The 14227-nt window shown below is 33.0% G+C and overlaps 1 protein-coding gene across 1 annotated transcript in view; it reads left to right on the top strand.

The window, feature by feature from the left end:
* Positions 1–242: 242 nt before the first annotated feature.
* LOC110020579 (protoheme IX farnesyltransferase, mitochondrial-like) overlaps positions 243–14227 on the top strand; it is a gene marked incomplete at its 5' end in the record, with an annotated part of 39401 nt that continues 25416 nt past the window's right edge. The window contains 2 exon segments of the mRNA XM_020718723.1: positions 243–912; positions 6419–6548. Of these exon segments, the coding sequence (XP_020574382.1) occupies positions 503–912; positions 6419–6548 (540 nt within the window).

Genomic DNA, 14227 nt, shown 5'->3' with positions numbered 1-14227 from the left:
ATTATATTGAAGCTTTCAAGAGTATAACCAGATATAACCCATTGTAGCCTCAATAACCACTGATTAGCGGAGAGCTGAGTAAGATGTAGGCAAATATTTGCCCCCCTCCTGCCCGCAAACCTCGCTTACCTCGCTCCACCCTCTCCGGTGTACGCAAATTTTTTCCCTCCTCCTCACCTACCCGAAACCCTCGCGATAAAGTCGCGACTAGAGCGGCGTACGAAGATAGCCGAAACTCCCCCGTATATATCCCCTTCCATTCCGCTCCATACCCGCTAGCCCTAGTCTTTATCTTTCTTCATCCCAACAAGCTTCTCTCGCTTCAGCTTCTCTAAATCCCGTAAATCCTCGTTCCAACGGGATTTACTAAATCTGGTTTTAGGCAAAACGAAGGAGAAACGGGTTCAAGATCCCGTGGGATTCAAAGTTTTCTTTGGCTGGATATAGGTTAAATTCTGCTTAAATTCTGCTTAAATCCTGCTACTAAGAGTTGCTCGCTGCCATGTGGAGAAGCGCCGTGACGAGGAGTCTCATTCTCCTTCCCTCTCGCAGTGCAAACCGCAACCCTAGTCTTACCCCAGTGTCCTGCTTTGCACGTCATTCCATTGCGCCCTTTCTTGCTTCTTCCTACTTCAGTGATAGCTCTGTAGGGCTTGAGAGTTGTCTACCCCAATTTTCCCGACTCCATTCCGCGGCAGGTCCCTGGAAGCCGGAGTTCGGAAAGCTTTCCATCCGAAGGAGAGTACCTATAGGCTCCGCCGCAGCCACCGCTGATCCCGCTGCTGAGGCGGAGGTGGTGCTGGGATCTTGGGGGTATGCTCCGGCGTTACTATTCCAGAAGGTCAGGGGCATCTCTGAGGTTGTCAATCACTATGGTCGATGCTACTGGGAGCTCTCCAAAGCACGTCTCAGGTATCGGATATTTGTCTAAAATTTTAGGGATTTTTTTTTTCAATAACTATAACGGTTGGTTTCAAATTTGTCTAATGTAATAGGAGAACTTTATTAGTAATTTGGAACAATCCTATTGAAGAGAGAGAATCCCTAGAAACCTGAAAAACTAGTAGATCCATGTTAGAACAAACACGCTGGCTTAGGCTCTGTTTGTCGCACTGCGCTGCCCCAGGAAGCTGCTGCGGGGAAACTGACTGTCTGTTTGTTGCAGCTAGAGCTATAAATGAGCCCAGCTTGAGCGAGCTCAGGCTTGGCTCGTGTTCGGCTCGTTCGAAATAGCTCGTGTTCGAAAGCGGCTCGTGTTCGAAATCAGCTCGTGAACAGTGCGTTCGTGTTCGACTCGATTAAAATATTCGTGTTCGTGTTCAACTCGTGTTCGGCTCGAAATTGGCTCTTTAAACTTAAATTGAGAAAAATAGATGTAAAGTGTGAGATTCGAATCTAGATCAAATATATACAAAAGAATGTATTAACCACATTGCCACATGAGGTGTTATGATTTAAACTTAGACATAAATACAAATAATATGTTATTATATGAATAATATATGTAATATATTGTTATATAAATAGTTATATAATTTTTTTTTATTTCGAGCTAAAACGAGCCAAACACGAGCAAACGAGGAGCTATTCGTGTTCGGCTCGTTTATAATTCGAGCTTTAAAATTTTGTTCGTGTTAAGGGCGAGATCATTGAGGAAAGATTCCCTTTGGTGAAATTTTTGGTGAACTCTTTAGCAAATTCTCTTGACGGAGAGTTCATTTTGAGTGGATGAATAGCATTAGTAAAACTTCAAATTCTTGGTGAGTTATTCTAAATGATTCTAATAGAATGTTCTTTTGGACAACGTAATGCTTTCAACAAATTAGTTCAAATGCCTTACAACTTGTTGAACTTGATTCATGATGGTGATATGACTTGATTAACGTGAACTAGATGACTTGGTTGTACATTAGCTCACTGATTCTCTTTTCTATTTTTAGAAGCCAAGAAGAACATGAGAATGAAGCTTTCAAAATTGAATTTGGCTCTTGATGAGTTGGCATATTGATTGTCATTGTTTACCAGAATTTAACTACTTTTCTCCTACACACGTAGATGTCACTGAAAGCTTATAAATATTTTCCTGGAGTTAATTTCAAAGTTTTTTGTGTCTCTTCTTTTTCTTTTCTCCTCTATGCTTATATTAATATTTGGTTTTGTTGAGATTAAAAGATTTGAAAATGACAATCCTGAGAACTTTTCTCGCCTATAGTTCATTTCAAATTTATTTACTATGAAACATGAAAATGAAAAGCCTTGCAAGAGTACTTGGAAGTCATGCTGCAGTCGCAATTGGCTTATCTTGAAAAAAGGAAGATTGAACCTTTTGGTATGACTAATGAAGTTGTGGATTAAGTGATCTTGGTCAATCTAGAGACGATTACCTTCCAAGCATTTTTTGAGAAAAAAATTGTTGAAGAGACATTTTTCTACCACCTCTATTGAAGGTGAGAAAGAAACCGATTATTTTAATATCATCACCAAGCTTACTGTGAGTGAACTCATATGGCTGGAATAGAATTACAATATTCTTTTAAAGGGACTTTGAGTGCACAATTACACAGTCCAAAACTATCATGGCTTTCTAAATTAAATTATTATATTTATGAGCCTCAAGCTAGAGATTGTCTAGAGAAGTCACCAATGCTTGACCTTTCTATGGATGGCCCCAGTTCAAAAGATCCTCTTGCTTTTCATGTTACTTCTAGAAGAGGTTCTTCTTAGGAGGTTTGAGCTACTCTTGAAATTATGAAAAAGATGAACAAATTTGGTTCTGAAATACTAACTCCCATGGTTTTTATTACGATTGATGAGTGAGGTTGAGCCACTTCTGAGCGAAGTTCTAAGATGAGAAACTTTGCCTAAGTTTCTCTTAGAAAAGAAGTTGGGGTAACGATCTTGGGGTTGTAGTTTGACATTCTTGTTGCTGAGATTATATCTTTAATGAATACAGTAACTTAATATGCTAAACCAAAGAAATCTAAATTTATTATATAATGACCATACCTTTCTAATGAATTTTCCCATAAGATGCACCTGAAAACTGGCATTAACAACTTAAAAATTGAAGATATTTTGATATGAAAATATAGAATCTTCTTATTCAATTTAGTTTCTTGCTGGAGGCAAACCTATTCTTTGCCACTTGATTCAATGCCACACTGGTTCATTAGAGATAATTTTTTATCATGTGTCATGCTTCCTTTTTATTGCTGGAACTTCTAAAGATGAAGTTAAGACATGCCAACTTCTTTAAGTTGGCATATTGATTGTTGACTTTTTGGCGTACCTTCATGAAGAAAAAATAATTTTATGAGAAGCTTGCTCGTCTTAATTCTTCTTCTTTTTGTATTTTCTTTTTGTTGTTTGCTTGGTTGTAAGATATGTTTCTTTTCATATGACATTGTGTTTGTGATAAAAAATAATGTCTAGAGTTTAGTTCTCATTCTATGTATGTTGGTTTAATACTCAGTCATATTTTATGAAAAATAATCCTTTTTTTTTTAATATGTCACTTATTCTTCCCATAATGATGAGATGGATCTTTTTAATCATTACAAATAATTTTTAACATTTTGATTTGTGAGCTGTGGCAGCAGCTTGATCAACGAATATTGCCAAATTACTGTTTGATACTTCAAATTTTTTTCATGATTTTGGTCCTTCATGTTGAAGTTTTTTATTCTTAAATTCCATCTTCCTGTGCCTTCTTTACTCTTGTTTCTGTTTCTTGATTTAAGATGGATGGTTTGTAAATTAAGAGCCTTGAGGCTTTTTCGAATATCGAGTTCAAATCAGCCTCCTACATAACAAATAAGATAGTGGAAGCTTCTAAGACAAACTAACTTGCCAATTCACTTAGTAATGAAAAGCTATATTTTTATCACTACCATTTCCATCTTGCCTTGTATTTCCCTTTTACCATGACGTCATCAACGTCCTTAAATTTAAGGATTTGATTCCTCCTTATGTCATGTCGAGCTTATTTGCGAGAATACTTTTTTTTTTTTAATTTCGAAGAGAAGGTGAAATAAAGTATAAATTAATTTCCATATATGTCCTTCCTAAAGACCCTCAAAATTTGTTGCATTTTATTCTCTTCAATGCCTTTGCAGATAAATTGTCTAGAGATCATGGTGAAAGATTAGAAGATTAAATATTTTTGTGTTAAATCAGTTGAGAGTTGGCTAAGCAAAGACTATGCAAATTCATGAATTACAAAATCGCATCTCCTTTTTCTCCAATGGTCAAGTATGAGTAATTCATGGATATGAACAATAAAGGTTTTGACTATCACTTTTATATTGCCTATGTGAGAATAAGGCAAGCTCTTTTGTTTCATTTATTATGTTCTCATTTCCAAGTACTGAACTCTCATCAAAAGTTTTTCTTCCAGTACTTCTCTGTGTGCATGTTGCCTGTAATTGGCCTTATGCCGTCCTTATTTGTAATTGGCCTTGTTCTGTACTTCCAATTAATAAAATATGTAGTTTTCTTTTTCTTTATCATAAAAAAAAATTATTTTGATGATGTAGCATGACAACATTTTTAAATCGAGGATGATAATAGTGATGTGAAGTGTCCTCTTAGGAAACATTGGGGTGTTGTTTCTACGTTCCTTTGCTATATCATTGAAAAATGCAGCTGGTATGAGAATTTCCTGAACGTAATCTCTTATAGTGTGACTCACCCTGATGACTTTATTTTGGCATTTGATCTCGTTCTTCTCTTCCTCTTGATGGTAGCCCCTAACCTTCTTGTTACCACATAGCTTTTCTCCTTTCACCTGAAAGATGATTTGAGGTGCTGCTGCATCATTTTCTCCTGGCTCTCACCTCTTGAGAATCTCATAATTATTTTCTTCAGCTTGCTCTTCATCAACTTGTGCTAATTTTTTTCAAATGCCTTGGCAGGGGACAGCATCTTTCATTAGCTTCTCTTTTCTATAAATTTGGGGGAAATGATGATTTTTAATGACTTTAGCTTTCCTTTCTAGCTGCCGATGGTTTTCATCGCTTGGTTTTGTTTCATTTCTTGTCCTACTGGCCATGTTCAGCTTTCACACTGCTTCTTTTGTCTGTTGTTTACTCTGCTTGGTCTTCTTGTCTCTAAAAATTTATAGACAATCTCACAGTAACTGCAGTGGCTTTACTTTCATTTCTGGCTAATTTATTGTCAGCCTGGATAATGTGAATAGAGACCATACTTGGATCTAGAAATAACTAATTGATTATCTAGTTTATATATTTACAAGTCAAGTCTTATAAGTAGCTTCACATGCTCTCCATTCATTATTCGTCTTCAATATTTTAAGCATACTGATGTTATTTCTTTGGCTATATTAGCAACTATAACCGCGGTTTGTCATTTGAATTTTCTGATTGTGAACCATGTGTTGTTTGTATGCTTGCCATTAGTTACATCCACTTAATTGAATGCGCACCTCATTGCAATTACTCCTTTGTTGCACATTTACAACATTATCACAGAGAAGTAATGTTACCGGCTGTTGTGGCAGTTTGTTGTGATTAGTCTATTCATTGAGATTAATAGAACTTTTTGTAAATTATGAATTTTACTTTATATTTGGAATCTATTTGATAGTTAGATAACTTAGTTGGTGATTTGAAAATAAGCATTCTCAGGAGTTTTCAGTGCAAAGCCAGCTTGTATTGAGCAATTCATTATGTAAGAGTGGGTGCAATGCTATTCATTACACGTGCTTTTATAAACATCCTACCTTTCCAATATATTTTGTGCTGAACCTCCCCTCACTATCACTAGATTAGCATGCTTTTGGCTGTCCTGGAGTTAAAGAATGTCATTTATATATTCTTTTTCAAGTTTTCAGGTTTTGCTTGAAACTGATCATAATGGAAACTGAAAAACCTACATTTTCTGTTTGTATTTTAAGACAACCTTCAATATGTTATTGATAATGTTTTCTATGTATCCTTCAAAGCATCTTGAACTACATCAATCAGGAATATCAATTTACATCTTTCGAGTTTTATATGATAGTTGATTTGTTGTTGCATCATAGTTGTTTTTAATCTATTTTATGACTTTAGGATGACTGCTACAGAGATTGCACCATATTATACAAAATTTCAGTTCTCTTTTCACATTATTGTAATTTGAAGTGTAACTTCATAATATTGCTATGATAAATTGTGGTTATTAATAGGAGCAATAGAGAGCTTGCTTCTTTTACACTGCAGCTTGGCCAAGTTACCGCATTTGTAGGCACATGATCACCTTCATGTTACTTTATTTTTTTTCTCTATATTCATCAATTTTTTTCAATAGTAGTTGAATAAAGTAGTGAATCTTCCTTTTAAAACTTTAGTGTTTTTCTTTCACTATTTTTCTTTCAATAGTATATGACTGTTGGATGCTATTTTATATTTCTCTTCAGCATGCTTGTGGTTGCAACTTCTGGAGCAGGTTATGTTCTGGGAAGTGGACATGTTATAGACGTTGTTGGCCTTTGTTGTACTTGTGCTGGGACCATGATGGTTGCTGCTTCCGCTAACACTTTAAATCAGGTAGTTCTTTAAGCAAAATGGTAGAATCCAATGTTTATCATTTGTTATCTCATCGTCTTCCAATTTGCACATCAAATATCATTTTCCTGTCCTTTGCCAATGAGATACAACCTGCAAATTAATAGTGGGAGTTGGGGTGCCGGGTTCACGTGTTGGTTCGGGTTTGCCCCAAAATTGAACTAACTCGAAACTGCTTGACCTTAACCCAACCCGAATATTAAACGGGTCCGAAAGTCCAACCCCAACCCGACACACCTTCAAACCCCGTTTAACGTAAGGCATAAAAGTTATTCGGTAATATTTTGGTTGTTTATAACCAATTTCGAGTTGGCGGGTCGATTTTGAGTTATTTTCAGGAAAGCGGGTCGGATTCAGGTCAATTTTTGGTTGGCAAGTCAACTCAAACCCAACTCCAAAAAATAAACATGTTAGGATTTCTAACTCGAACCCGACCCAAAATTATTCGGGTCATCCCAAACCTCGAGTTTTTTGAGTCGAGTTTGTGTTGACTTGGCATGTCGAGTGAATTTTTTACACCCCTAAGTAGGAGAGTTTATTTTTAAATCACAGCAATTTCATGCTATGAGGGTTCAAGTTTACATGAAAAACCACATAGTTAATCATTTACGTAGAGGAATATAGAGGACCTACAAACTTCTTCCTCTTTGATACCCATGCTATCTTGAAAACATGTCCTGCCACGACTAAAACTGTTTTGTGTTGCTGTTTTTTTTTTTTCCTTTTTTTGTTTGTGTCTCGGGGTCAGGTTTAATATATTTTGGTTGTAAAGGTGTTATTTAGAATTTATTAATCATATAATTTGACTATGAAATTCTAATATTACTGAATATTTTTTGTACCTTAAATTTTTTGAGGCTTTTGCTGTACCAGATTAATCTGTTTCGGCTTCTGAACCTTATAAGTGTTGTATCACAATGAGCAATGCCATTGAATGTATAATTAGATGGTTTTCAATGTTTGTTTGTATCATCACATTACTTAGATGAACCTATTTTTTCACAAAATAAATTATTATTTGTTTTGTTCGTTTTAGTTTAACCTAAAACTTGAATTCCTAGTATTAGCCCTTTGATAAAAAATCAATTTTCAGTTTAAACTTTGTTTTACTGGGGTTATTCTAGGTTTTTTTATTGTATATGGACATCCATTGAGTAGTTAATCTGCTAATATTATATTTTGTGATGTTGAATCAATGTGACTTTGATATGTAATTGATATCATATGGTTGATGAAAATTACGTATTATAAAAAGCTATTATAGGCTACGATCATCATGAATTCCTTTTGCTAACTGAAGTCATTAATGCCCAATATTAACCTTTGATAAAAAAATCAATGTTCAGTTCAAACCTTGCTTTACTCGGGGTTCTTTAAGGTTTCTTTTTTTATATGGACATTCATTGAGTAATTCATCTGTTAATATTTATATTTTATGGTAGTGGATCAATGTGACTTTCTCATATGGTTGATGAAAATTACATATCATCAAAAACTATAATGGTCTACATCATAAAAGATGCTATAGGTGTACATTTAAACTAATAGATTGAAAGGAAAATTTCATTTCAGTAGTTTGGTTGATTTTTTAGTAGGATATTTTCATGTTTTGCTTTCAATAAAAGTTGTTTATGATGTTCTCTACTTTGAGAATGGGCTGTATTTGCTAAATTTTCTCTTGAAATCCCTATTTTGCATTTGATGGTGGTATGGCATTTTGAGGTTATTAGATCAATATTTGTTGTTGCCTTGGAAGTATCATGGTTATGGCTAGATTGGGGTTTGCAATTGATGTGCAATTGGCTGCTACAAGATATATGTAGGCAGTTGCCCAGGGCATCTTGCAACTTCAACTTGTTTGTCATTATTGGCTTTTTGCGATAATGGAGGAAATGGGCTTGTGGATGATGAGAATTAATGGTTTTGTATTTTGCAATTTTGTATCTTGTCGGATATGAACTTAGGATTTTTATTTTCTGAAAATTTTAATTATAAATAGAGAAATTTGTTATTATAAGGGAGGGTTCAAATAAAATCGATTAAGGGTCTTGCTTTATTTATTGTAAAAGAAATTTAGTTTAAAAGGAATGCAATGTAATAAAAATCTAGTGTATTTGAATTTTTTTGTAATTGGGCCAAGTTATAAAAATAGTTTAAGGGATGACCTGATTTACCAAAAAAGAAATATTTTATAAAATGATGTAGTGTAACTAAAATGTAGTATATTTAAAATATTTTAAATTTTTTTAGTTAGGTTTAAAATAAATGTAGGAGATTGATTTTTCTGTTTGGTTTGAAACAAAATTAAATGAATGCACAGCTTGATGGTAAGACACAATTCTCGGATGGCTAGTGGGCGGCTAGAGGCAAGAACTTTGAGTGAACTAACTACTTATGGTTCAGCTAGATAAGAGCTCATTCATGATCATTTGATTAGCGATTTGAATGAGCTTGAACACTTTTGTAATGCTCAGTTGCTAAATGAACATGTTTGAACAACTTATTTGATTCACTTATGTTCATATCAATGTCATTTAAAGCTCGTAAATAAGTTAGTTAAGAAGCTTGATTACGACTCGACTACACCTCGATCATGTTAATTATACATTTGAATGTTTATTTATAGGCTCAACATACCTTATTTGATATGTGTCATTTATTCTATCAAACAAGCTGCTCGTATATAGCTTGAATAAAGCTCAATAAAGGCTTGATTATGGTCTCTTTATTTTGTTAAATGATCAGCTCATTGATAAGTTAAAGCCAAGTTGGAACCGGGCTCTAATATACAAGCTTGACTTCACACTTTCTTAAAAGCTCGAATCGAGCTCGGGCCCAGCTTGAACAGAATTTTAATAAACGAGCTCTAGCTGGCTTGGCTTCGTTTCTTTGTGCCTCTTCCGGAAGCCGGTGGCAGTCGATGGGGGGCAAGCAGTGGCGCATATCGGTAGCTTTTGTAGTGTAAGATTCCCAATTCATAGTTAACCATATAGTTCGAATATGTGTATTTAAGAATCGACCGATTCAGTCAATTAATCTTGCTTATGTCTAAGTATATCAACTTTCAACTAAAGTCATATTCAATAGAACTTTACACAACATTATATTTTCATACAATGAAATGCCACATCTGGAAATCCTCTACATTTGGTTTGCATTACATTTGTAATGTGGGTAACCAAACACCTTCTTAACTGTTCTCAATAATTTTTTAGTCGGATGTGCAATTGCTTTGAGTCTTCTTGTACATTTAGGTGTCTAAAGTTTTTTTTTCTTAGAGAGGCTGTCACTTTGTAAAATTGTGAGGCTTTGTTTGATGATTAGTTGTATTTTTTTTTTATTTGTTCTTTCTAAATATTAATTTGGCTTGGACATGTGATTGATATGTCATCAAAACTTGATATATTCTAGATATCTCAGATAACATGATTCTCAATTTATGATTTTATTTTTCAGATTTTCACACATTATTTCTAATAAATATCTATTAGTTTTTTATATTTGCAAGTTTTTTTTCTTTGTATTTTTAGTTTTCAACTGCATTAAGGATTTTTTATATGAAAATTTGAATGCGTTTGTGCGATTTTGTGCAACTCATTGTCGATTTACAAATGCATAACCAATGAAAGCGTAATCCCAGAAAATTTTAAAATTTGATAGATAACTTAGGTAACATTTTTGAAAGATATAATAGGTTTGATTCAATAATAATGCTGAATTTGTTAAAATAAAATTAATGGATGCTGTGAATATTTTTGGCGAAATGTTTCTATATCGATAAAGTCTGTATGGGTTGTAATGAAACATAACCTTAAAGAATAATTTTTGTTTTTAATGATTATAGAAACTTATTGTTTGATCAATTTAAGAATTTTATACAAGGTATGCCTTTTTATCATTTTCTATTTCATTAAAAGTTCCAGGCAAGAAATTATGCATAAGTTCAATTATAATTCTCAAAATATGTTTGATGATGCTCTATAGAGCTTTTGGATTGAGGAAGATTAAAAATTTTCTTTTATTAGAATTACTCCACTATTTATTCATATTAGAAAAAAAAAATCATTAAAATGCTTCCTGTTAAGCACATGTCGATACTAGTACTTTAAGTGAACTGAATTGAGCTAATCAAGAGCTTATTTGAGCTCAATCGTGTTTATTTTAATCTTATTTGAGCTTGACTCGAGTCAATTTGAGTTTTTTTAATGTGTCTAAGCTTGGTTCTTTAAGATCATGGTTATTTGAACTAGATTTGAGCTCGACACGAGTTTGATTCATATTGAGATTATTCAATCTATTCATGAGTAGCTTATTTAGCAAAATAAATGAGCTTCTCATTTGGAAAAGTAAACAAGCCTTGTTAACTCGAGCTTGTTGAGCTTAAATAATTAAATTTTAATTTAATATACCTTTTAAACTTTGGGATAAGTACTGCTAAATTTTTTAAATATTTATTAAATCATTTCAAAAAATTTTCAAGCAGAGATCCAATATGAGCTACAAGGTCACAAAATTACACAATCGATCTTAATGCTAGAGCTTTATGTTTTAAACTATATAAATAGTACTACTTTAAGCATCTAATTGTTGTGGGCTGAAACACAATTGTATTGGTCTAGTGGATTATGTGGTTGAGGGAAAAATCGAAATAAACATCCAGTGATGTTGGGGAAAATTAAGATTTTTGTGGTTTAATCAATTATGCCATTTTCAAGTTGAATGAATATGTTTATTTTATATTCTAAAGAGAATCGAAATATTTATAATAAGCCATGATTGAGCTTTAATTAAGCTTCTTAACGAGCTTTAAATGATATTTTTTATGATAAATAAATAAAAAATGAGCTATTTAATCATGTTTCTTTATCAATCAAGTTTTTTTTAAAATATTTGAGCTTGCTTGATTAGCTAATCAAATGATCATGAGCGAGCATTGATGGAGTCAAGCCATAAGTATCTTATCAAATGCATGGTTTGTTTGTTGCCCTAGTTAATTCTAACATCATATATTATGATCAAATTTGTCCTCTTCATGAAATTATTGTCCATGAATATTTTTTTATGATGAATTTGTTGCATAAAATAATCTTCAATTACAATATGATTCTACGTCTAATGTTATTAAATATGAATATGCACTAAAAGTCTACATTAGAGCATGTTATTGAATCTAAGTCTAAATTTGTGCAAGAAAATTCAATTTAAATCTAAAGTTGACATCAGTGATTAATATAAACCTGAATTAGAATCTAAATTTTTCATTGATTGTCAAACTATATAAATCATGCTTATTGAAGTTGAGAAATAAATTTAATAATTTTTTAATTGTAACCCCTGATGAAATATCTAAGAAATTATCTATATGAATTGAATTGCTATTGATTTAATTTTTTTGGCATTCTTGATTTAAAAGTTTATAAAAAGAATTTTATGGAGAAAGTAAAGTTCCTGTTAACATGTACATTATATTTGACTTTAACAAAACACATTTAAATTTTCATCTAATTGGTTGTAATAAAAAAAAATCATAATTCTTCAGTACTAATCTTGTATTGCATTAATTTTTTGTTTTTTTTTTTTGTTTTTTTTTTGTTTAAGAGGTTGTTTGTATTTATGTTAAACAACACATCATATTAGTATGATTTGCTAGTTATTTATAGAAAATTGTGGAATATGATAAATATTAGTTATCAGTTTTTATCATGATCCTATCTTAGAACTTGTTATAGGGTATACTTTGGGAAGGATATAAATACTTCTGCATTATTATTGCATGCATCATACCAGGAAAGTTACTATAGATGTTAGTTAGAAATAAGTGAAATTTGAATAAAGTAATTAAATATTAGTTCATCTAAATTATAAAGAGTTTTTTACAAGAATTCTTATGAAATAAATTGCTAGAAAAATAAAATTTGATTGAGGTTACGCATATTGAGATGAAGGCTTTTAAGATATAAAATTTTTAAAATTGTAGTATTAGTCTAGTTTTTAACAGATAAATCTGATTTGCTTTATTCCATGACGATCACCTATCACCCATACTTCTGATTCGATTCAATTTTTTTTCTGTCCCCTCACTTAGGATGCACATCTAGTTCTTTTCTTGATATTCATAAATGTAATGCCAAGTGCTATGTTAAATGCTGAAGCTTTATTTACTGATGGTGGGTATCAATGGCATAGCAGGCTTTTTGTGATGATATTATATATTCTATAGGCAACAGTTATTTCTATATATATACTTAGATGAATATTAACATAATACTTTGGCTGTGCGGATGTGTTCATGCTTGAAAAAATTTATAGATTTTTAAGTCGACAATTGTTAAAAACATAAGATGTGTGCATTAAGATGAATGAACAGAAGGATTGATTGCCATTTTAGTAGTGATGGTGTTTATCATTTAGTCGGATTTGTTTTTCGTGCTTTTTTAAATTAAAATGTGTCTATGATGTTCCCCACTATGAGAATGGGTTGGATTCTCTGGCAGTTCTTTTGAAAATATTGTTCTGCACTCGATGGTCATTTGAAGTTTTGTTGTTAATCGATCTGTATTTGTGAATTCGTTGGAAATATAGTTTTTGTACCGGTAGTCGGCTTTTAGTTGTTGCTGGATATATGTAGGTGATCTCCCCCTGCATATTGTAGTTTTGGGTGGTTTGTTGCTTGCAATTTTTTGTGATTCTAGATGAGGTTGCAGCGGAGATGTTGGTGGTTTGATATTTGGTTATTCAGTGGCTGCAGATTTGTTGTGATTATGGAGAGTAGTGCTGCAGATCTAAAAGTTGATGGTTTGATACTTGTATTTGTATCTAGTAGGAAAGGGACTCTAGATTTGTGGCCAACTCTGTGCTTTTTGGATTTTTTTTAGTTATTAAAAGCAGGTTCTAAGAGATATCCTTTGGAAAGTTCTTGAGAAGAAAGGTGTTGATATGACTTATATTCAAGTCATTAAAGATATGTATACGAGAGTTGTTACTTGTGTTTGAACAGGAGGAGGATTGACTAAATATTTTCCTATTTCTGTTGGGTTACATCAGGGATCAGCTTCAAGTCCATATCTTTTTGCTTTAGTTATGGATGGTCTTACTGGACATTACAGGAGAATGTATCTTGGTATATGCCTTTTGTTGTTGATATCCTTCTCCTGGATAAGACGAGAGAAAAAGCCCAGGAAAAACTTGAATTATAGAGGTCTACGTTGGAGTCTAATGGCTTTCGTTTGACTAGAAATAAAACTGTATACATGGAATGTAATTTTAGTAGTAGCCCTAGTGACAGAAGTGTATCTTTGGGTGATCAAATTATTAGAAGGTGTGAACGATTCAGATCTCTCAGGTCAATTGTTCAAAGCAATGGTGGTATAGATGTGAATGTTATTAGTAGAATTCAAGTTGGTTGGTTGAAGTGTAGGAATGCTTCGGGCCTTTTGTGTGATAGAAAAAGTACCGCTTAGACTGAAAGGAAAATTTTATAAGATGGTGGTGAGACCTGCAATGTCCTATGGTGCAGAATGTTGGCCTTTAAAAGAGAAGAATAATACTAAGTTAAGTGTTGACGAGATGAGAATGATTAGGTGGATGAGTGACTTTACACTTAGAGATAAAATGCGAAACGTGATAGGGTTGGATAGGGTTGGTGTAGCTCCAGTGACGGA

Source organism: Phalaenopsis equestris, unplaced genomic scaffold (assembly GCF_001263595.1).
Source record: "Phalaenopsis equestris unplaced genomic scaffold, ASM126359v1 Scaffold000103, whole genome shotgun sequence".
Lineage (NCBI taxonomy): Eukaryota > Viridiplantae > Streptophyta > Magnoliopsida > Asparagales > Orchidaceae > Phalaenopsis > Phalaenopsis equestris.
This window is presented reverse-complemented; position numbering and strand designations above follow the sequence as displayed.